Source organism: Megascapheus bottae, chromosome 17 (genome assembly GCF_031878675.1).
Source record: "Megascapheus bottae isolate mThoBot1 chromosome 17, mThoBot2.hap1, whole genome shotgun sequence".
In the NCBI taxonomy this organism is placed as follows: Eukaryota; Metazoa; Chordata; class Mammalia; order Rodentia; family Geomyidae; genus Megascapheus; species Megascapheus bottae.
The window spans coordinates 37491669-37516178 of NC_143525.1; the positions used below are offsets into that span (position 1 = coordinate 37491669).

Consider the following 24510-nt stretch of genomic DNA (forward strand, 5'->3'; position numbering starts at 1 on the left):
TAACCCTATCAGTGGCTTGTGTTCACCCACCAGAACATTCTATGGTGTGTGTGGGGGGTGGGGGGAGACACACAAGATACTGCACCCATCCAGTGCTTGGTCCCCAGAAAGGGCTCACAGAGCAAGCCCACGGTGGCTGTGGGTGAAGGCAGCTTGGCTGTGTGGCACAGTCCAGGGACACAGCTGCCGAGTAGGTGTTCTTGGAGCCAACAAGTGTGTTTGGGGTGGGGGGGGACAAGGAATGTGACAGGTCCCACAGGCAGGGAGCCGGAGCCGAGCCGATCTGGTATGTGTGTGGAATGATTGGGGGGTAGGGGAGAAATCAAGACATAAATGGCCTGGGTCACAGATCTGGAGAAGCTGTCCGTGCGTCCACCCCCTCCCTACAGGAGGGGACCCGGGCTGGGGTGGGAGTCGGCTTACACAGCGCCAGCCACGCGCTGCCGGCCCGCCCTGGAATGGCCGTGAACTTGTTGTTTTTCCACGTCATTTGCTCTCCAATGTACTATGGAGCTGGGCGACGCTAGCCGGGAGGCTCAGGTCCCTCCCTGTAACAAGCGATTGTGTGTTCTTTAGAGGTGGCTGAAGGGGAGGACGGGGGCCCAGCCCCGGGAGGAGGGGGAAAAGGAAACAAACCCTGCTTTGCAGTTGAAGTGAGCGTGCGTGTCTTGAAGCCAGCTCTCCTCCAAAGTCCGGGCCATTTCTGGCCCTCGAAGGGGTTAAAGGCCTCCTGGAGTCAAAAACAAGCAGGTGTCCCACGGTGCCAGATACGCTGCCTAAACTACTTCCAGCTTTTTTTTTCCCCTCCCCTCTCCCCCCCCCCACTTCTGCAATAAGTCTGTGATCAGCCACGGGACAGAGGCGCCAGCAGCCCGCCTGTCACAGGCGGCAGGTTAGCTCTCTCCCACTCGGGTGGGGTGCCCAGGATCTAAATCCAGGCTTGGGGTGGGGGGCCCTGCTGCGGCTCCTTCTCCCTGCACACCCAGGAGCTGAGTTGCCTTCCAAAGACCTTTCTTTTATCTGGAGCGGCGGCGCAGCCCAGCAGGCTGGTGGAGGCAGAGACAGTTGCTGCTGCTGCTGCTGCCTGAGCAAGGAAACCTGCTGAGGTGGAGAAGGCAGGGATCTCCAGCCCCGGAGAAGAAGGCCCTGGCAGGCCCCAGCCCCTGGTGTCATCCAAGGGGAGATTTCTGGCCTTTGTAGACCACACGATGTGGGCCTTGGGGTGTCGCTGGTTCTGGTCCCACTGGGGGCTGCTGCTGCTGCTGCCATTGCTTGAGGGATCCCCACGAGGCCTGGCACTGCCGCCCATCCGCTATTCCCACGCAGGCATCTGCCCCAACGACATGAACCCTAACCTCTGGGTGGATGCTCAGAGCACCTGCAAGCGGGAGTGTGAGGCGGACCAGGTAAGTAGGAAGCTGGGAGTCCAAGATGGGCCACGTGAGTGTGTGATGAAGTGGAAGGCAGCGGGGAGGGGCGGGAGGACTGGAGATGATATCCAGGAACTCCTCGGAAAGCTCCTGGGCCCCTGTCTGCCGGGAGGTAACCATTCTGAAGCCTGTTCCTGCCTGCAGAGGCCTGCATGACGAGGCTGTGACATCCAGGTCCATCAGGGACCGGGACTCACTCCATCCTTAGGCTCCTCTGTGCTACTTGCTGAGGGCTGCTATGCTAGACCAATGGAGCAAATTGGTCTGACGTGCCAACACAGCATCTACCACCTGCTCAGAGGGGATACCCAGAGCTCTACTGTGGCCAGTGAGGGAACTCATATCTGGATGGCATCATCCAGCCTCCAGCCACCTCCCCAAGGTTTCGACCTTGACCCAGAGAGCAACCAGACTGACAGGTAGGCTCAGAAGGAAGAATCATGGGACAGGTAGGCTGGGTAGGTGGGACCCTGCCCTGGAGACTGAGATGCTCCTTTCTCCCGATGGATTCTGGGAGAGGATAGGGCTACTTCTAGGACTGTTGTCTAGCTGCTGAGGGAGGCATTGAGAACCATCTCTGCACACTCCTGCTGGGCAAAGGACAAGTACTTCCACCTGCTCTGGCCACAGTCGTTTTCTGCTTAAGCTGGCCTGCCAGGGCTCTTAATCAGAAAAAGGCCTCACCAGGAACCCCTGGTGCCTCCCCAGAAGAGCACAGGAATTCCATGGAGAGAGAGCCTGTGTCCTAGTGCTGGGGACAGTTCTCTGGCCACTCAGGACACATCAGGCAGTGCTGTGGACAAGAGGATAAGGAGAGGGAGCGCTCCCTATTGGCTGAACTCATGTCACTAGTTGGCGTTCAGTGCAGGAAAGTCTTTCATCACTAGCTCAGGCTGGCTTGAGAAGTCAGGCAGGACTTGGGGACAATGGTACCTGTCGATGACTTGTTTTGGGGGAGAGCTGAGGATTCAGGTAGCCTGCAAAACAAAGTGGTAGTTCTGAGCTGAAGGGGATGTGGGGGGTGAGAACAGTAAACAAGTGTGGGGGAGACCAAGGTCCACACAGCCCAGTGGGGCTATTTCCCGCTCTGAGCCTGTATGGAATGCCAGAGAGACCAAAATGAAAGGCGGAAGAACAAGAGGCTGGTCCTGGCGGGGAGTAATTCATGGAGTTATTACCTGCTCCAGGATTAGGAGCAGCGCTGCCCAGCTGCCCGGTGGGTAAGACGTATAAGTATGGAAAACACCACGTGAAGCCGTGCGCATGCCAGCTCCCAGCTCGCGTTGCTCTTTTAGAGGAATTAAACATGCCTTATGTGGCTCCATAGAAAACCAACAGGGGTTACAGACTGGAAAAGCCTCAATGACTGTTGACTTCTGCCACACAAGGGGACTTTTGTCTTGTTCCTTTCTATGTCAAATGTCCCTCGTGGAGCTGGTCTGGTAGAGGCCACAAGACTTGGTTTTCTTGGATATAAGATATCCTGCTTTCCTTCAGAGGAGTGGTATGGAGAGACTTGAACTTGAACATCTGTCCCAGAAGCAACACCCCTTCAAGTTGGCCTGATAACTAACCCTCACCCCAGTGTGAGGCAAGTGGTGGGAGTGGCAGCTTAACTTTGCAAGCCTCGGCTTCATGTAGGTAACCTGAGGATGCATGATGCTAGAATCTACCCCATATACACACAGAGAAAAGTGAACCTCTTTACTATCACCTCTGTTCCTTGCAACTTGGATGTCACTTCTCTGTATCTCTGTAAAGTGGTAGTAAGAAAACATCCTCTCTGGGGCAGGGAGTGTAGCCTAGTGGTAAAGTGCTTGCCTAACATGCACGAAGCCCTAAGTTTGATTTTTCGGTGCTACAAACACAGAAAAAGCTAGAAATGGTGCTGTGGCTCAAGTGGTAGAGCACTAGCTTTGAGAAAACCCAAGGACAGTGCTCAGGCCCTGAGTTCAAGCCCCAGGACTGACAGAGGAAGAAGAAGAGGAAGAGGAGAAGGAGGAGGCAGAGGAAGAAGAGAAAGATGATGATGATGAAGACATGGCTGGTAGTGCATGCCTGTAATCCCAACTACACAGGAGGTAGGAGTAGGAAGATCAAGATCAGAGAGAAGCCTAGGCAAAAGCATGAACCCTTATTGGAAACATAAGCTAAAAAAAAAAGAGGTGTGGAGGAGTGGTTCAAATGGCACAGTGCTTATCTAGCAAATGCAGGGCCCTGAATTCAAACCCCAGGACCGCCAAGAAGGAAGAGGAGGAGGAGGAGGAGGAGGAGGAGGAGGAGGAGGTCCCACCGTACATATGCCTGTGACGTCAGGCATATGTTTTACGTCTCTCTACCTCTCCTTACCTGTAAGAGAAGGAGTGGAGCTAGGAGTCGATCCTTTCTTCCTTGCCCTGCCTCTGTTGAGCGCTTTCTTGGTGTTCTTTCAGGAGTGTGAGACCTATGAGAAGTGTTGCCCCAATGTGTGTGGGACCACGAGCTGTGTGGCAGCCCGTTACATGGACGTGAAAGGGAAAAAAGGCCCAGTGGGCATGCCCAAGGAAGCCACGTGCGACCACTTCATGTGTGTGCAGCAGGGCTCCGAGTGTGACATCTGGGATGGCCAGCCCGTGTGCAAGTGCAAAGATCGCTGTGAGAAGGAACCCAGTTTCACCTGTGCCTCGGATGGCCTCACCTACTACAACCGCTGCTACATGGACGCCGAGGCCTGTTCCAAAGGCATCACGCTGGCCGTCGTCACCTGCCGCTACCATTTTACCTGGCCCAACACCAGCCCTCCACCCCCCGAGACCACTGTGCACCCCACCACGGCCTCCCCAGAGACCCCAGGGCTGGACATGGCAGCCCCGGCCCTGCTGAACCACCCCGTGCCCCAGTCTGTCCCCGTGGGAGAGACCGTGAGCTTCCTCTGTGACGTGGTGGGCCGGCCCCGGCCTGAACTCACTTGGGAAAAGCAGCTGGAGGATCGGGAGAACGTGGTCATGAGGCCCAACCACGTACGTGGCAATGTGGTCGTCACCAATATCGCCCAGCTGGTCATCTACAATGCCCAGCTCCAGGACGCTGGCATCTACACCTGCACAGCTCGGAACCCTGCGGGGGTCCTGAGGGCTGACTTCCCGCTGTCAGTGGTCAGGAGTGCCCAGGCCTCGGCCACCTCAGAGAGCAGCCTCAATGGCACGGCCTTCCCCACGGCTGAGTGCCTCAAGCCCCCTGACAGCGAGGACTGTGGCGAGGAGCAGACCCGCTGGCACTTTGATGCCCAGGCCAACAACTGCCTGACCTTTACCTTCGGCCACTGCCACCGCAACCTCAACCACTTTGAGACCTACGAAGCCTGCATGCTGGCCTGCATGAGGGGACCGCTGGCAGTGTGCAGCCTGCCTGCCCTGCAAGGGCCGTGCAAGGCCTACGCGCCACGCTGGGCCTACAACAGCCAGATGGCCCAGTGCCAGTCTTTTGTCTATGGTGGCTGTGAGGGCAATGGCAACAACTTTGAGAGCCGTGAGGCCTGCGAGGAGTCCTGTCCCTTCCCGCGGGGCAATCAGCGCTGTCGGGCCTGTAAGCCACGGCAGAAGCTGGTCACCAGCTTTTGTCGCAGTGACTTTGTCATCCTAGGCCGGGTCTCTGAGCTGGCGGAGGAGGCCGACTCCGGCCGTGCCCTGGTGACTGTGGATGAGGTCCTAAAGGATGAGAAGATGGGCCTCAAGTTCTTGGGCCGGGAGCCCTTGGAGGTCACTCTGCTCCACGTGGACTGGGCCTGCCCCTGCCCCAACGTGACGGTGGGCGAGACGCCGCTCATCATCATGGGAGAGGTGGATGGCGGGATGGCCATCTTAAGACCTGACAGCTTTGTGGGCGCCTCCAGCAGCCGGAGGGTCAGGAAGCTCCGTGAGGTCATGTACAAGAACACTTGCGATGTCCTCAAGGACTTCCCCGGCTTGCACTAGCCAGCCTGCCCTCCCTGGCCCTCTCCCACCTACCTGAGCCCCAGGACCCCTGTTCACACCCCATGCAAGATCAGCTTAGATAGTCTTGGGCCAGTGGGGAAGCACCAGGCTATGAGTTGGAAGAAAGCTACCAGGGGGTCTTAGAGTAACTTCTAGTCTTTGGGTTTAATAAGGGGGTCCATCTCTTTTTGGTTTTAGCTGAGGGTGCCAAAAGGAGACATCAATAGACACATGTGAGTTGTTCCCCAGGCCTTCTCCTCTTTTGCCACCCCTCCCTCCATCTCTCAGCTAAGGCTCCCCAGTCAGGGCTCAGCAGATGGCCAGGAGATAGACAGTTGGGTGAGTTGACTTGCAAAGCAGGTATGTGTGGAGAGACCAAAGGCCCAGAGACTCATCAGGACAACTTCCCTACAGACTTCTAGATTGTTGTGAGCAGCGGCTGCTTCCTGAGAAGGATTGTGAGCAGCAGAAAGCCCGGAGGCATAGTCCAGTCCAGCGTACAGCATGTCTTGAGTGGAGGCTGCAATGGAAAGGCGCCCTCAGCTAGGTCAGCCTGTGTCTCCGAGGCCACCATGGCATAGTAGAACCCATGTTTCTTCTCAGTTGCATTGGCTTGTGAGCTCGGCTTTGTTGGACTCAATTTAGTGGATTCTTTCAAAATACTTTCGTGTGTTACATGTTGGGACCTGGTTCAAAGAGCCCAAACAGAGCCCGGATCCCAGAAATCCCCCTAAAGCAGAGTCATGGCTGGTTATCCAGCTGTCAGTTTCCATCTGATGGCTGATAGAACATTCAGTGACGGCTTTGGATAGAAAACAAATCCATCTCCCAATGTGTGTTGATAGTAAGAGAAATAAAGAGAAGAGGCAGGATGGGAAGGGGTAAGTGGAGGACTGCTCGATGCTGCCATCTGGTGGTGGTCTCCAGAACCCACAGTGACCTGGAGGGATATCGTAGGTGGGGCCAGGGAGGAAAGGTTGGGTGTATTGCAGCTGGATGATTTTTGTTTCTAGACTCTTGTGTGGGCCCAGGCACCCCACTACTAGGCAGAGGCTTTGGGAGCGCCACTGTCAACTTTGCATCTTGTCCCCATTCTCTCCTCAGCCCTCTATTCTGACCTTGTCCCTCTAAAGCCGTGTGGGGGGAGGGGTGTCATTTCTTCCTCAAATATAGAGAGGAAAATACTAATTAAAAGCTCATATATCAATGGCTCTTGTGTGATTCTCTTAGGCTACTGCGGGGAGGTAAGGGAGGAGCAGTGGTTGTGACACTTGCTCTTGTGACCTTTTGGCCAGGGGGACCACGTTTGGATGGTGGAGGGACACTGCGAGTTGTGAGGGCGTCCAGCACAGCTCTGAGTAAATCTGGAGAAAAGCAGAACCAGCCAGGCAAGGTGAATGGGAGGAGGGGTGGAACTTTGGCCGAGATTTGTAGAACAATGAGGACTGGTGGTGGTGTCAGGTACAGAATCCAGATCCCATCACCAGTGCCTCAAGAGTGAGAATTTGAAAGAGACAAGACTTGGGGGGCGGGATCCTCCCTGGCTATGACTCCCTAGAGTCAAGGTGAGGCCTGGTCCCTGGCATGGTGAGGCTTGGTCCCTGGCATGCTCAGGGCCCGGAACTGGCTTCCAGCAGAGAGCTTTAGACCTTAGGGAAGGTTACGACAGCTCCACACCCCTGGACAAGAATCCAGGACGTGGAAAGCCCTGGTCCTACCCCCAACTTGTCTATTCCCAGGGGATACCACTCCCAAAGGAGGAATTCAGGCTGGTCACACGCACTCACAAGAAGGGAACAAAAGGTAGGGAACGGGGGCACAAGGACAAGCTGTTCCCCAAGAGAGAAGCAGGGCTGAGGGAGTGGAAGCTGCATTACAGGAAGACACACAGCACCAAACAGAGCCACCAAAATGGCTCTTGGAGCCTTCCCCTCCTGAGTCAGATGGCCTGGTGACCTGGAAGGTTGAGGACTGTCATCTTCACCTGTCTGGGGGCCTGAGGACTTCAGTCAAACCTGCTTTGAGAGCCCGAGGTGCTCCCCACAAGTAGTGATAGAGCCTGAGGGGCCAGTGTCCACTGCCTGTACCTGCCACCTTCCCCACCTCATTGGCACACTTATGGGGCCAGAATAACAGCAGGACTGACACAGCAGGGCCCCACCTTCCTATTCTGTTTCTCTGGTGAGGGGGAAGGTTCAGCGAGCCACCTCCACAACACCAGGCTGGTGGAGGAACCAGAAACCACCCAGCCCACAGACTGAAGACTGGCTCTGCCACTTACCTGTTCCCCAAGCCTCACCTGCAACACAGGCAGCAGCAAGGGCAATTTATGGAAGCCTGAGGTTCCCATCAGTGCTCAGGTAAAACTGGAAGGCCTAAACGAATTGTCATCTTGCCCAGAGAGAGTGGTTTTCCTGGGGCCTTTCTCAGCAAGCCCCAGGGCCTCTCTCTTCATCATTTTGGGCCTTGTCCTTCACAAGTTCTGACCATAGCTTCCAAAGCACTGTTTTGTGGCTCCCAGAGATCTGAACTAAGTGCAACTCCCGGCCTGATTCTGAGCTCAGAAAACTTGGATGTTGAAGGAACGAATGGCTGAGAGTCTATTGCAATTTCTGACCATTACGTGACATCAAGTGTGTATGTGTATGAGTATGTGTGTGTGTGTGTGTGTGTGTGTGTGTGTGTGTGTGTGAGAGAGAGAGAGAGAGAGAGAGAGAGAGAGAGAGAGAGAGAGAGAGAGAGAGAGAGAGAGGTGTTAGGGCTTGAATTCAGGGCCTGGGCCTTAGATTTTTCACTAAAGGCTGGCACTCTACCACTTGAACCACAACTCTCCTCCCTGCTTTTTCTTACTAGTCCTGGGGCTTGAACTCAGGGCCTGTGTCCTGTCCTTGGGCTTTCTCAAGGCTAGAGCCCTACCACTTGAGCCAAAGCACCACCTCTGGCCTTTTCTATGTATGTGGCGTAAAGGAGTCCAACCCAGACCTTCGTGCATGCTAGGCAAGCACTCTTACCACTAGGCCAAACTCCTGGCTGCTATACTCTGATTTTTTTTTTTTTTGTCAGTCCTGGGCTTGAGCTCAGGGCCTGAGCACTGTCCTTGGACTTTCTCAAGGCTAGAGCTCTACCACTTGAGCCTCAGCATCACTTCCAGCTTTTTTCTATGTATGTGGTACCAAAGAATTGAACCCAGGTCTTCGTGCATGCTAGGCAAACACTCTACCACTAGGCCAAACTCCCGGCCCTATACCCTGACTTTTAAAAGAAAAAAAAAATGTGGTTAATTTATGATAAGAGTTTCCGAAGGCTGGGCACAGTGGCTCATGCCTGTAATCCTAGCTACTCAGGGGACTGAGATCTGAAAATCATGGTTCAAAGCCAGCAAGGGCACTAAAGTCCATGAAACTCTTACCTCCAATTAACCACTAGAAAACTGGAAGTGGTGCTCTGACTCAAGGAGTAGGAGGGCGGTAGCCTTGAGCTAAAGAGCTCAGGGACAACGCCTAGGCCCAAAGTTCAAGCCCCATGACCGACAAAAAAGAGTCTTCTCAGTCTTTCCTGCTTGGGTTGGCTTCTAACCACAATCCTCAGATCTCAGCTTCCTGGGTGGCTAGGATTACCAGTGTGAGCCACGAGTGTCTGGCAACATCAACTTTTCTATCCTCAAAACCACACATCATGTTGGGCACTAGTGGCTCACACCTATAATTCTAGCTACTCAAGAGGCTGAGATCTGAGGATCGCATTTTGAAGCCTGCCTGGGCAGGAAACTCCATGAGACTCTTCTCTCCAATAAACTACTCAAAAAAGCCAGATGTCTCAAGGTGTGACCATTCACCTTGAGCAAAAGAAGTTCAGGAACAGCACAGGGGCCCAGAGTTCAATCCCCAGGACTGGCAGACAACAATAACAACAAATAAACAAACAAATCTTTCATCTCTGTTTCCTTAGGACTGGGACAATGTCTGGCATCTAGCAGGTATTACCAGGGCTGAGCTGAGGCCCCAAGTGTGGGTGTCCTGGCGGCCTTTAGAAGTGACCTACCTCTGTCTGGGAGCTTTGGCCCCAGCCAGGTCTCAGGACATGGAGCCAAGGCCACCCACCTCCCTGTCCATCCCAGATGCTCACTCCTTGCCTTTCTCAGGTCCATTTGGCTCTGCTTCTCCCTCCACCTCTGTTTCTACTCCCTCTCTTTCTCTTTTACCCATTCCCCATCTTGCCTGTCTCGGGACCAGCCTGAGGTCCTCGGCAGAGCAGCTTGCCTTCCTCCCTCCCTGCCCTCCCTCCCCCGCCCTGGCCTCCTACGACACTGCTCCATTGTCTGGCCAGCTGCTTTCTAGTCTGATGTCACCCCTTGGACACAGGGCTGAAGAACAAGTGATCAGGATGGAACCTGACTAGGAAAGAGGGAGGGCAGTAAAACACAGCCTCGTGGTGGTGTGTTTCCTTGGTCTGGAAACTCTGTCCTCTGTTCTGTTGTAATAAAATCTGCCTGAGCAAGGGCTTAAGGCGTGCCGGGCATCAGGCACCATCTTTTGTCTGGGAGACCCAGCTGTGACTGCGTGAGGCTGAATGCAGTTTTGTAGGTGAAAACATAAAAGCTGGAAGGGATAAGAAATGTGCCCAGGATCTCAGGCTGCCAAGTGACAGAGCCGAGGTCTGTGTCCTGCGTCTGATGTCAGAGCCCTTAATGCTTGTGCTATTCTCCTCCTGTGTGAAACACACACACACACACACACACACACACACACACACACACACACACACACGCACACACACCCCTGCTGTCCATTGGGCAGTGTGGACTCACATCAGGAACCCACATACCTCAGAAGGACTTGTCTAGTCAGCCAGCTGCATGCGCGCCACCCAGGGCTGTTTACACACACCACGTGACTATCACATGCACATGCAATCTCGGCCTAGATTCCTGAGCGAGCCCTCAGCCTTGTGCCTACTCATCCTTCAAGACTCAGCTCCTCAGGGGAGCCTCCTCTGTCCCCAGGCTGCCTCAGCCTCTTCTCCAGGTCTCCATCCACAGCAGAATAGCAGCCAGCCCACGGATGCCATGGGCCAGGCCCACCGAGGTCATGGAGACTTTGCTAGGTGGATAAAGGAATCCTGAGACCAACTGCCATGCCACGAGGCATTGCTGTGTGAGAGGATCCATGAGAAGGGCTTCTCCCAGGGTTTTCCTGGGAAGAGTTGCAGCTCCACCTGCAACCCTTCTCTCCTCTTCTTCCACCCCCCTCAAACAGAGTCTCCCTCCTCCTCTAGGGAATCTGTGATGAATGCAGGCAGGAGAGGTGGCAGGGTTCCTGGGTCCTATTCTTGGCTGTGCCCTCATTCTGGAATGTGCCCTGAGGTCAAGTGACACTGCTCTCTCAGGCTGTGTCGGGAGGAAGAAGGAAACAAGCCTCCAGCTGGCATCTCTTGCAGGAGGGTGGGCAGATAAGTGAGCAACCTTACCCTTCTTCCCCAGAAGGCCCCAGATGGGGGTCCCCGCCCCACCCCCAGCACTACTACTTCAAAGTCATGTTGTTGGCCCTGTGTTCAGGTTCCAGTTAACCTTGAACATGACACGACATCCCTGTCTGCGGCAGCTCCTGCATCCCACTCAGATGAAGCAAAATTCCAGCACTCCCCCAAGCCAGGCCTCCTCCAAGGTGGAGTGGCCTTCTGGGTGTTGAGAATACTTCTAGAACCCTAACCGAAGGCGGAGGTCTTCTGATTTAGGGATGTGCCTGATTCTGCTTGTAATCCAGGAGATGGCAGTGGCTGGTGACTTAGCTCCTTCCTGTGTGTACCCAGGAAGCAGAGGGGGCTGAGGCACTGTGGAGCCCCTGGGCCACAAGGAGACAAGTGACAGGTGGAAGTTGTACATATTTGAGTTCTAGCAACTCTACCTCAACCTCTTTACCTATGTTGTCCAATTTAACCCTCCCCACGCTCTTTAAGCAAGATTATTTTTACTCTTTTTCCATGTGACAGAAGTACCTAAGATTACAATTGTCTAAAGAGCAAAAACAAAGGGTTCTCATCCAGTGTATTTACCTCCAGCAAAACCTGGCTGTGTGAAGTGCTTGGCATCTACTAGTGGCATGGATGGCAGAGCCTTGCACCCCTTGTGGAGGAAGAGAAGCCCACACAGGTATCATTTCTCTTGTTTTACAGCTGCGCAATCACAGGCGCTAACACATTTGATGGGAGCTACCCTGAGGTCTCAGGGCCAATAAATGGAAGTGCCAAGACTCAAACCTAGGGGTCTGACTTTAGAGTCTCATCTTTTCCATATACACATATATACATATACATATATATATATACACACACTTATATGTATACATATATTTTAATCATCTCAGCTATAGGCTGAGGCCTCAAATGGCAGCTTCCTCACTGTCCCTAGTTACCGTGCGTGCGTGCGTGCGTGCGTGCGTGCGTGCGTGTGTGTGTGTGTGTGTGCGTGCGTGCGTGTGTGTGTGTGTTCAGTGGAGTTAAGAGTCTTGGATTTGTCTGTCTGTCCTGGCTGGCTTTGAAACATGATGCTCAGTTCCCAGCCTCCTAGCAGCTCAGATTATAGGTGTGAGCCACCTGCTCTATCATCACTTCTAACTGGTCCCTAGCCTTTGGGAGAAGGAAGGCCTTACAGAATGAGTATAAAGCCACTCTCTCTAAGGCAGACAGTATTGAGTACATGCAAATGAATTACATTTAAATAAAGTTGAAATTCAGTTCCTCATCTGTACAAGCCACGTTTCACATGCTTGGTAGTTGTGACATTAGACAACACAGATACAGAATTTTTCATCAGCACAGACAAGTCTGTTGTTACAGAGGAATCACCCAGAGTTCTTACTCATTTTTGTCAGAAGGTTGTGTAGGGATGAAGGCATCTTTAATGGTCTTTAAGCTCTTACTTGGCTTAAGACTCCTGAAATGTCATAGTTAGCCACTCCTGGCCTGGAGGTTTCACTGTCCTATTGCCCAGAGTCCTTAAGAGGGTAAGAACAGGGGCTGAGAGTTTGGCCTAGTGGTAGCCTAGCATGCCTAGCATGCATGAGGATCCGGGTTCGATTCTTTGGTACCACATACATAGAAAAGGCTGGAATTATAGAGCTCTATCCTTGAGAAAGCCTAAGGACAGTGCTCAGTCCCTGAATTCAAGCCCCAGACTGGGGTAAGAGCATTAGCCGGGCACAGTGGCTCACACTTGTAATCCTAGCTACTCAGGAGGCTGAGATCTGAGGATCATGGTTCAAAGCCAGCCCGGGCACTGAAGTCCATGAGACTCTTTATCTCCAATTAAGCACCAGAAAACTGAAAGTGGTGCTGTAGCTCAAGGGGTAGGGCAGTAGCTTTGAGCTGAAGAGCTCAGGGACAACACCCAGGTCCAGAGTTCAAGTCCCAGGATCACCACCACCACCAACAAAAAAAGGTAAGAAAATTAACACAAAGGTGAAGATGAGATTACCAAATCTTTGGCAGAATATGGCCCAGCCAGGTTGCTGGGAGGAACCTGGCAGGAAGGAAGGAAGGAAGAAGGAACTAGAGGCTGGGCCTTCTTCAGCACAGATAACAGCCACTGCCTCCAGAAATTGGGCTGGCCTGACCAAGGGCCCTTTAGCCACAGCTGTACACAAATCTCTGCTGAAGTGTAATCTCGTATTTTGCTCGCTTGTGCCGACCAAAGGCCTAAGAAATGCTTTGCTGCTGGCCATTCCTGTTGTTATCTTATTGCCTGAGGGTTGCTTGGTGGTAGGGCTTGAACTCAGAGCCTGGGCACTGTCCTTGAGCTCTTTTGCTCAAGGCTGGTGCTATACCACATTGAGCCACAGATCCATTTCCTGTTTTCTGGGGTTCCATTGGAGATAAGAGCCTCACAGACTTTCCTGCCCCAGTTGGCTTTGAACCTCACTCCTCAGATCTCAGCCTCTTGAGTAGCTAAGATTACAGGCATAAGCCACCAGTGCCCAGTGACAAAGGCTTTTATTTATTTTATTTTATTTTATTTTTTGCCAGTCCTGGGCTTGAGCTCAGGGCCTGAGCACTGTCCTTGGACTTTCTCAAGGCTAGAGCTCTACCACTTGAGCCTCAGCACCATTTCCGGCTTTTTTTTTTCTATGTATGTGGTACCGAGGAATCGAACCCGGGTATTCATGCATGCTAGGCAAGCACTTTAACCACTAGGCCAAACTCCCAGCCCCTGACGAAGGCTTTTAAAAGAGGGACTGGCCAGACACTGGTAGCTCATAACTATTATTCTAGTGGCTCAGGAGGCTGAGCTGTGAGGATCTTAGTGTGAAGCTAGGAGGAACAGGAAGTACATGAGAATCTTTTCTCCGATTAACTACAAAAGTCAGAAATGGAGCTGAGGTTAAGTGCTAGAATTGCAGCCTTAAGAGAAAAGCTAAGGGACAGCACCTAGGCCCTGAGTTCAAGCCCTAGTTCTGGCACAAGAGAAAAAAAGACAAGACCAGATATTGTAGCCTTTTGGTTCCCCAGATCTGGGGGGAAAAAAAAAAAAGGCAAAGCCATGGAAGAGCATGAGCTCCTGAGACAGATGGCTTGGGCTCAGAACTGGTCATGTGACAGGCACAAGTGGCCTTCTGTGCCTCGGGGTCTTCCTCTGCAAGATGGATAATAATGGCACCCACAGTACCCTCCGGAAGGAGACAGCCTGTTGCTCCAGTTGCTTGGGATAATTGCTGTTGCTGGCTCCTGTCTATGGCTGAAATAGGAGCCAGGCAATAAGAGTGGGTCCTTCTACTCACTGCTGGCTTTGGAGAGCAGATTCCCTTGCAGGCAGACAAGAGTCCAGGAGGAGGTTGGTGGTGAAGAGAAGGGAGATGCAGGGATGCTCGCTGGGCCATAGGCAGCTCTAAGATCATTTCTCCACCCTTCATTCCCAGCTCCAGTGGCCCAACTAAGGAGCACACAATGGGAGGGGGAGCCCCAGGGCTCTGGTGGAGTCAATAGAAGATGTCATCTCTCCAGTCATCACAACTAATAAGAGAGGAGAAGCTTGTGTGAACAGGTGAGCAGAATCCAGATCCTGTGATGTCACATATAGATGGTGACTCATCTCTGCCCCCAGCCTCCCAAAAGGTGTCTTGCCAGGTGCTGGTGGTTAAGGCCTGTAATCCGAGCTTCTCAGGAGGCTGAGATCTGAGAACTGCTGTCCAAGCCAGCCTGGGCAGAAAAGTCCCCATGAAACTGACATGTCCAACTAACCACCAGAAAACCAGAAGTAGAGCTGTGGCTCAACGTGCTAGAGTGCTAGCCCTGAGCAAAAGAGTTCAAGGCCCATGCCCAGGCCCTGAGTTCAAGTCCACAACCACACACAAGATGGATCCCCTCTCCCCATGGATACCATAATGGCAGGATTGATCATCTCCATTTTAGGAGCTAACAGCCCTTAATGTGTGTCCATGTGCATTATCCTATAAAATACTCACAGGCTTAGGAGGTGAGGGTTATTCACCTCCGTGTGAGAGTCTCCTCATTTCAGAATCGTGAAACAGACTCAGGGAGGTGGAAGAATTTGCCAAGGTCCTTCACCCAGCAGGGAGCCAAACCCAGCGGGTTCCCTGTGAGTCAAGAGCTGGTGTGTCTAGTCACATGACTAATTCCTTCTAGCATAGATCCAACAATATGGCCAGACACTCACTGGTGGCTCACATGTGTACAGCTGCCTACTCAGGAGGCTGAGATATAAGGATCACAATTCGAAGCCAGCTCTGGCAGGAAAGTCTGTGGGACTCTTATCTCCAATCGAGCAGCAAAAAGCTGGAGACAGAGTTGTAGATCAAGTGGTAGATCTTCAGCTTTGAGGAACAGAGGGAAAGAGACAACACTCAGGCCCTGAATTCAAGCCCCAGCGCCAGTCAAAAAAAAAAGAAAACGATTTTTTTTTAAAGGTCAAGTATGGTGTTCTCCCTTTTGCATCCTCTGTTTTGATTATCCATCAGTTTTATTTCCTAGGAAATAAAACATGAAACAACATGCACAAGGTCTGCTGACCCCTCCTATCATTTATGATGAGAGAGATCATGCCTAATGCCTTATATATTTTTACATTCATCACACCAATGCTAACAAATAGAATTTTCAACCCTCCTTTACCAAACTGGATAGGTTTAATGGACAGGGCACAGCTATTGAAGGGTAAGCTTGGGGATTTGATTCAAAGTTCCTATTCTCTTTGCCCAGGAACACTGGGAGTTGTTAGTAGAGGCCTGCCGAAGCCCCTTACTCTACCCAGAACCTTCTTCCTTGGTAGATAGTGGTTTTCATGGGGTCTACTGGAGCGAGACCTGAGTTAGATGCTGCTAATTTGGGACCCAAGGCAAGACCCATGACATTTTCTGAACCATCCCGGGTCATGTGGAAGAGCTGGCCAGCTTGTGGCTGTATTTTCAGTGGATGACAGAGTCAGCCTCAAGGAAACTAGACCGTGGGGGAAGGGCAGCATTGACCAGGAGAAATAAACAAAGACAAATGTTATTTGGATCTAATTTCTGGATGTGCTTTATACAAAGCTCTCCTAGTCTCTGAGAAGGAGCGAGCACCCAGGTAGCCTGGAACTCTGTCCTTCCTACATCATGAATGATGAAACTGCATGCTCTGTCAAAGCCTCATTCTACGATTTATCCTCCAACTGGCAAGTCTTTGAGGCATCCAAATCGCATAAGTGGCAGAGGGAGCAGTTGAACTCCACAAAGTCTGGCTGTCTTTGCCAGGGCAGGGTGTGGTGATGGCACACAGGAATGGCCTGAGGTGTCCGAGTTCTTGCAATGAGCACATACTTTCCACCAACAGCAGCTTCTGGAAGGGTGGGACCTACTGTCAACTCTGACATCACACACCCAAACAGGCTTTGTCATTAAAAGGTAGGAAAACACAAACGAGAAATGAGACGACCCCTAGAGGGAGCTTCTAGCCTGAGGAGGTTCCTCAGACATTAAACTGAAAACCTGTGTTGAAAGACAGCGCATAGAGAGGCTCCTGGCGTACTCCTTCCTTCACTACAGCTGCTTCTGCTCCTGGACTTCTGTACCATCTCTTGCATAATTTTTATTCAAAGCTAGGAATATTGGCGGTGGAGGGAAGTAAGTTAAAATGTCCAAGTTCTGCTTCTTTTTGCCTTTTCTCATTGGCTAGCAGCTCCCATCCTCCTACCGCACACAGATGACAGGAAAGAGCAACCCTCATAGCTGATCCTCCACTCAGGGCCCAGGCTTCCCCGAGAACTTCAGTGAGCTGAGGAGCTGTTGTAGTGAAGCCTTTACTGGCCTTAGTCTGAGCTACCTAGACAAGCCCAGTCTCTCTTTTGTTCTGCTTCTGCGTGATGGTGGAATGGTGGCTATTTGAGCGTGTGTGCTATCCTCTGCTAGGCCACAGCTCCTCGGGAGGCTCCAGATGTTTATACATATGCCTCACCACCAGCTCCTAACTAAGGTGCTTGATGCAGTGTTGAGGGGATGCACACAGCGGCGGTTTAATCACATCTCACCTGAGTAAGAAGTCGGGGACAAGAATGGAATCCTAGCTCAGAGGAGCTTTTGAATCAACAGAACCCTAGTAGATAAAGCCAGGACCAAACATCTCAGTAGGTAAGGTGCCTAGAGTTCCTTCTCAAAGGCTGACCATCTAAGATGGGCGCTGGTCTATTCTCCTAGCTACTCAGGAAGCTGAGATCTGAGGACTGCAGTGCAAAGACAGCCCAGGCAGGAAAGTCTGAGACATTTCCTATCTCCAATTAATCATTAGAAAAGCTGAAACTGGGCCGGGAGTTTGGCCTAGTGGTTAAAGTGTTTGCCTAGCATGCATGAAGACCCGGGTTCGATTCCTCAGTACCACATACATAGAAAAAAGCCGGAAGTGGTACTGAGGCTCAAGTGGTAGAGCTCTAGCCTTGAGAAAATCCAAGGACAGTGCTCAGGCCCTGAGCTCAAGCCCAGGACTGGCAAAAAAAAAAAAAAAAAAAGAAAAAAAAAGAAAAGCTGAAACTGTGGCTCAAGTGGTAAAGCGCTGGCCTTGAGCACAAAAGTTCAGAGACAGCGCCCAGGTCCTGAGTTCAAGCCCCAGTCTGGGCAGAGCATAGGCATGAACCACTGGCACCAGGCCTAGCTCCCTTTTCACCTGGCAGATGCTCCCAGGACAAAGATCAGTCTTTGCCTCCATCTCTCTGTTCCTTAGGAACCCAAAAAGTTCTTTGGACTTTTGTATTCAGATAACAAGAGTCAGAAAAATAAATAAATGAGGGCCGGGAGTTTGGCCTAGTGGTAGAGTGCTTGCTTAGCATGCATGAAGACTCGGGTTCAATTCCTCGGTACCACATACACAGAAAAAACTGGAAGTGGTGGTGGTGAGGCTCAAGTGGTAGAGCTCTAGCCTTGAGAAAGTCCAAGGACAGTGCTCAGGCCCTGAATTCAAGCCCAGGACTGGCAAAAAATAAAAATAAAAAAAAAATAAACAAATGAAATACTTCTTTCACTTCTTCCAATTTTTCCTAATAGAAAGATGCAATTTCCCCAGGTAAAATCTTTTATAGCTGCGTGAAAACTGTAGTTGTTTTCTAAGTGTGGCTAAAGAGCCTCTGGTGACTCGTTAGTTTCTAGAAAGACTGCCCAGGGATGGCAGCTTTCTAAGCATTGTACTGAGATGGTTTAGTCTTGAAACCAGATGCAGGGAGGGTGGGGAGGAAGGAGTTACTGGGCTCTGCAGAACTTCAGAAAGGCTAGTGGGTTACAAAGTAAGGAATGTGCTTTGGTGGGGAGCGAGCATGGCAGGCAAGTTGGCAGATGTGGAGATCAGAGTAGAAAAAGAACAGGCACATTCATGAGCAGACTGAACCCAACTTGTACTGTGACCGGAAATAAGTTGATGGCTAGTAGAGGGATGGGGAGGAAAAGTCATCTGACTGAACTTCCTGCATTTAGGGAAAAACAGAAAAGGAGACTTTGCCTAGGAACTATTGAGCCTGTGTCACAAGGCATCTGGACACTGTCCTAAAATGAACAATATTTGCATGGTCCTCTGATTCATTTTTTTTTTTTGCCAGTTGTGGGGCTTGACCTCTGGGGCTGGGCAATATCTCTGAGCTTCTTTTTGTTCAAGGCTAGCACTCTACCACTCAAGTTGGCACTCCATTCCGGCACCATTTCTGGCCTTTTCTGTTTATGTGATATTGAGGAATGGAACCCAGGGATTCATGCATGCTAAGCAAGCACTCTATCACTAAACCATATTCCCAGCCCACAATGTGTGTGGGTGTGTACACGCACTAGTACTGGGACTTGAAAGCTGGCATTTTACCACCTGGGCCACAGCCCCATTTTTGGCTTTTTAATGGTCAATTAGAGATAAGCATCTCATGGAATTTTTTGCCCATGCTGGCTTTGAACTTCCATCCTCAGATGTCAGCCTCCTGAGTAGCTAGGGTTATAGGCACGAGCCATCAGCGCCCAATCTGATTCAATTGCTAAAGCCCTATGAGGGGATATTGGCAGGTGTCCTTTCCATTAGCACACAGAAATAGATTTTCGCCTATTTGCTAGAACTGAGGCTGAAAGGGTGGCCCATGTCCATTTTGTCATACTTCCTGACCTAAATGAGTTAGGAAATAGTTCTCAATAAAAATCTGGCTTTAGGAGGACACATAAACCAGCCTGAGTCAGTGGTGCGACATGTTCTCAGTTCTCGCAACAGCAACTGAGGAAGGAAGAGAAAAAAAGGGCCTCAAGGAGGACATGTAGAAATTCCGTGTTTAAAAATAGCTGCGACCAGGGCCGGGAGTTTGGCCTAGTGGTTAAATGTTTGCCTAGCATGCACGAAGACCCGGGTTCGATTCCTTGGTACCACATATATAGAAAAAGCCAGAAGTGGTGCTGAGGCTCAAGTGGTAGAGCTCTAGCCTTGAGAAAGTCTAAGGACAGTGCTCAGGCCCTGAGCTCAAGCCCAGGACTGGCAAAAAAAAAAAAAAAATAGCTGCGACCTGGGAAGAAAGTTTAGGTTGGATTTTAATATTCAGTGTAAGAAAACAAAAACATAAAAGGAAGAGTCTAGCTCATTTTGTCAATGTGGTTTTTCCATAATTATTTTGGAAACCCTGGAGGGGTATGCCGACAGAAGGGATGCCATCTATGGTATATGCCAAGGTTTGTCTAAAAATACTTTACACCTGTTCTCTGCTCTCACACTGGCCATATTTTGCCAATGAAGTAAGTACTTATATTGCTAGACGGAATGTATTTTTCCTTCCAAGACCTCTGCAAAGCAATACGGCTAGCGCAGGTGTCAAGGCCACCTCTCAACTACTTTCTGACTCCTCCCAGGATTCGCCAGCATTGCTGAAATAAGAACCACCACTAGACTCTTCACACTGGAAATTAGCAAATGTGTCTGATCCATCCTAAGAAGGAGTCGGCTAGTATGAAGGGCCTAAATCAACTTACCCATCTATGAGAAAGAACGTTGGTTCCCCAGTGCCTGAGAAGCAGAACTAAAAACTTAGTGATCTCCCAAGCCTCCTCTCTGGTGCTGGTACTAGGGCTTGAACACAGGCCTGGGTAAGCCCTTAGCTTCTTTGCTCAAGGCTGGTACTCTACCACCTAAATAAGCCACAGCTACACTTCTGGCCTTTTTTGGGAGGAATGGGGGGTAGTTAATTAGAGACAAGAGTTTCACAGACTTTTCTGCCGCAGCTGGCTTTGAACCTTGATTCTCAGATCTCAGGTGGGGCGCCTGGCACCCAACTCAATGTAAGTATATTAATATCACTGTTCCCCTTGCAGAGCCATCTGGACCAAACAACTTAGTGTGATTAAGGAAGGGATTGGACCTATAATTCTAAATAGCTCCCAGAGAGGAGCTGTTTTTCTTGTAAAGTTTGCCCAATTGTGAAATAATCTCAAATTTTTAATTCTTTTTTTTTTTTTCTTTTTTGCCAGTCCTGGGCTTGAGCTCAGGGCCTGAGCCACTGTCCTTGGACTTTCTCAAGACTAGAGCTCTACCACTTGAGCCTCAGCACCGCTTCCGGCTTTTTTCTATATATGGTACCGAGGAATCGAACCCAGGTCTTCATGCATGCTAGGCAAGCACTTTAACCACTAGGCCAAACTCCCAGCCCCTCTCAAATTTTTAGTAGGAAGCAAATTTCCTAAAATATAAAATCTGTAATCCCAGCACACAGGAGGTGGAGGCAAAATAATTGTGAGTTTGAATCCATTGTAGACTGCAGAGCGAGACCTTGTCTCAGAAAATAGGAAAAAGGGCTGGGATGTAGCTCAGTGACAAAGTGTTTGCATAGCAAGTATAATGTTTTGGATTTGATCCCCAGTAACCACCCTTCCCCTCCCCCAGAAAAAAAAGCAAACATAGGAAGTAGGCCATACAGTGGTTTATGCCTATAATCCTGGCCACTTAGGTTGTGGCTATCTGGATGATCAAGGTTCGAGGCGAGCCCTGGCATAAAAGTTAAATGAGCCTCCATCTTAACCAACAAGCTACATGAGAGAAGTAAAGTGGAAAATCTCAGTTTAGGTTGGTCTAAGCAAGTATATGAAATGAGAGGGCGGGGAGAGGGAAAGACCAAAATAATAGTAAGCTATATGCATATGTAAAATTTCTCAGTACCACAATGGAATTCTGCTGTCAGAAAGCATGACATCACCCCATTTGTAAGGAAATGAAAAGACTTAGGAAAGATCATATTAAGTGAAGTAAGCCAGACTCAAAGGAACATAGGCTCAATAGATACATAAGGCCATATAGTATGACGCTAAATGAAAGGACCTCCAGGATATAGAAACAAAAGCCATATAATGAGTGATTGTTGTCCTTAATGTACTATGTTATCTCTCATCTCTTTTGCTGTCCCTTGGTTATCTCATATTGTTACAGTATTTTACCTTGTTATCCGATATATTGTATATATGTTTATTTGGTTATTTGAAATAGAATAGGGAAGAGGGGAAAACAAGATGAGGGGCGGGGTAGGGAGAGGGAAATGGGGACCAAGACATGAGAAAGGGTATCAATGTTTGTGAAGTAATGCACCTTCTATCTGGTGCATTAATTAATTGCGATAAAAATATATGAAAAAAAATTCTCAATACCACATACACAGAAAAAGCCAGAAGTGGAATTATGGCTCAAGTGGCAGAGTGCTAGCCTTGAGCAAAAAGTGTCCAAGGTCAGAGCCCAGGCCCTGAGTTCAAGACCCAGAACTGGCAAAAATAATTATATATATTATCAATTATATATAATATGCATTGAAATATCACAACTGAATTACTTTGAACAATTAAACATATGCTGACAAAAAGCACAGATACATATAAAATCCTAAAACTCAAATATTGAGAAATTATAGAGGTTTTCTATTTATAATCAAATTCCTTTACTAACAAGCATGTCACCCCAGCCTAAACCTCTGAAAGTCCATTTTAGGATTCTGCCATATTTAGTTCAAGCAATTTTTTTTTGGGTGGGTCGTGGGACTTGAACTCCAGTCCTGGGTCCTGTTCTGGAGCTCTTCAGCTCAAGGCTATCACTCTACCTACCACTTGAGCAACAGAGCCACTTCATAGACCTCTATGCCTAGTCTAGCTCTGAACCCTAATCCTCAGATCTCAGCCTCCTAAGTAGCCAGGAGCCCAGTTAGTTCAAGAATTTTTTTTTTTACCAGTCCTGGGGCTTGAACTCAGGGCTTGGGCACTGTTCTGTGACTCTTTTTGCTCAAGGCTAGTGCTCTGCCATTTGAACCATAGTGCCACTGCTGGCCTTTTCTGTGTATGTGGTACCAACGAATTGAACCCAGGGCTTCATGCATGCTAGGTGAGTACTCTATCACTAGGCTATGCTCCTGGCCCCCAAGCAAATTTTAACTAACCCTAAATTCTAAATAGTATGCAACTTTGGATAGTAGAAGTTAATTCATAAGGAAACTAAAGAAATTCTTCAGGGCCATTTTAAAAATGAGCCTGTCAGTTTGAACATATACAAAACTACTAGCAACATCAAAAGCCATGTAAGTTGGGCTGGGAGTTTGGCCTAGTGGTAGAGTGCTTGCCTAGCATGCACGAAGACCCGGGTTTGATTCCTCAGTACCACAAACATAGAAAAAACTGGAAATGGGGCTATGACTAAAGTGGTAGAGCTTTAGTCTTGAGAAAGCTCAAAAACAGCACTCAGGCCCTGAGTTCACGCCCCAGGAATGGCAAAAAAAAAAAGGCATGTAAGTTCATAATAATAGGGTATGCTTCTAAAAAGTAATTACTTTTTATTTTAATTCTATGTTTTTAGGAAAGGCTTTCAGAACAAGTTTAAATGAGAAATCATCTGGTTTAAAGTAAAAGCAAAAGACCATTTGTCACATGATTTATTAAGTTTTGCCTTAAGGTACCTTTCAAAGTAATGTTAAAAAAAATCATTGGTTTATGCCTCTGACCTTGGCTATTCTGGAGGCTGAGATCTCAGTTCAAAGCCAGCCAGAGAAAAAATGTTCTGAGACTCATGTCCAATTAAAAAAAAAAAAAACAACTCATCTCCAAAAAAAGCTAGAAGTAAGGCTGTGGCTCAAGTGGTAGAGCTCTAGCCTTGAGCAAAGAAAGCTCTGAATTCAAGAGCCAGGGCTGAATTCAAGAGCCAGGACTGGCGCGTGCACATGTGTGCACACACACCCCCCTCCCCCACACACACACGAAAGAAAGAAAAGAAAAAATAGAAAAAGGAAAAGAAATCACTGGGGGCCAGGTGTTATTATGGCTCATACCTGTAATCCCTAGCACTCAAGAGGACTTTGGGTTCAAGGCCAGCCTAAGCAGCATAGTAAGACTGTGTCTCCAGGTATTATTAGAAATGACTGTACTGTTGAAGATTACTTGGTGAATCAATACTTAGCCATCCTTTAGTGTTTATCAGTAAGTAAAGATAAGCAATGAGTATAAAAACCAGGCAGGAATGGGAAGTGCTCCCGGACAAGGAGGGAAACCTCCCAAGCCAGGTGGCAAAATCAACTTTTCCTCCTTTAAAACAAAACCAACCAACCAACCAAACAAACAAACAGGCTAGAGGGTGAAGGGGAGTCAGTGGTTTATTTAACTTAGAAGTAATGTGGCCACTAAATCTACCTTTTAGCCCCAGGGAATCCTCCAGTGGTTCTAAAATGAGAGAAGTAATTTATGACTGAATTAAGAAAACCATCAAAATTATAGCACTGATATATATATATATAACTTAATGATTTCTCAAAACATTTTTCAGATAGTCTAGCTTACGGCTAATGGAAATTAGTATTAAGTAGCTCTCTCATAAATATCATGATTTGTTGGACACTGATGGCTCATGCTTATAATCCTAGTTATTCATGGAGGCTGAGGTCTGAGGATTGTGGCTTGAAGCCAGCCTGGGCAGGCAAGTCTTGAGACTCTTTATTTCCAATTAACAACCAGAACACCAGAAATGGAGTTGTGGCTCAAAGTGGTAAAGTGCTAGGCTTGAGCCCAAAAGCTCAGGGACGGTGCCCAGGCCCTGAGCTCAAGCTCCATGACTTACTGCCCCTCCACCACCACCCCCCCCCCAAAAAAATCTGAGCAAGTACTATGATTTAAATATCATAACCCTAAAAGGTCCATGTGTTGAAGGCTGGGCCACCTATTGGGAAGTGCGATGGGCCTTTAAGAAGTAAGTGGAGCTCACTGGTAGGGATTTAAGTCATTGGGCTGTGAGAGAAAGGAATCATGGGACTTCACCCATCAAGTCTTTTTCCTACTCTGAATTGTTTGCTCCCACAGGCATTCCTCCTCAATGCCATCTGGTGCCCCCCCAGAGGTGTAAAAGTAGCTTAATCTTCCATGAAAACCTCTAGGACCAGTGAGGGCAATTTAGTGAGCAAAACAAACCTCAGTTGCCTCAGGTACTTTTATCTTAGTATAAAACTAATATACACCATCGATGTAGTCTCTTATTAGATGTTTCTCTTTAAATGGTTGTAGAAATTCTATAAGTTGTGCCAGGCACTGATGGCTCATATTGCAATTCTACTCAGGAGGCTGAGATCTGAGGATCATAGTTCAAAACTAGTCCAGACAGAAAAGTCTGTGAGACTCTATCTCCAATTAACC

General features: G+C 49.4%; 1 protein-coding gene across 2 annotated transcripts; it reads left to right on the forward strand.

Annotated features, from left to right (window-relative positions):
* The first annotated feature begins 258 nt into the window (after positions 1–258).
* Wfikkn2 (WAP, follistatin/kazal, immunoglobulin, kunitz and netrin domain containing 2) lies at positions 259–5659 on the forward strand. 2 transcript variants are annotated; one of them, XM_090351737.1, is made up of 2 exons: positions 259–286; positions 3863–5659. In XM_090351737.1, the coding sequence occupies exon 2, from the start codon at positions 3932–3934 to the stop codon at positions 5381–5383; it is 1452 nt and encodes a 483-aa protein (XP_090207863.1). In that variant the 5' UTR covers positions 259–286; positions 3863–3931; the 3' UTR covers positions 5384–5659. The 2 variants fall into 2 exon arrangements, with proteins under 2 accessions (XP_090207863.1, XP_090207862.1); XM_090351736.1 differs by lacking the exon at positions 259–286 and adding an exon at positions 1016–1406.
* The last annotated feature ends 18851 nt before the right edge of the window (positions 5660–24510 follow it).

What these genes read in the sequence shown, in the direction of transcription:
- Wfikkn2 (XM_090351736.1), top strand. Translation starts at nt 1,209, where the DNA reads ATGTGGGCCTTGGGGTGTCGCTGGTTCTGGTCCCACTGGGGGCTGCTG. An exon ending in GGGAGTGTGAGGCGGACCAG is followed by an intron (nt 1,407 to 3,862) that starts GTAAGTAGGAAG and finishes GTGTTCTTTCAG; the next exon opens with GAGTGTGAGACCTATGAGAA.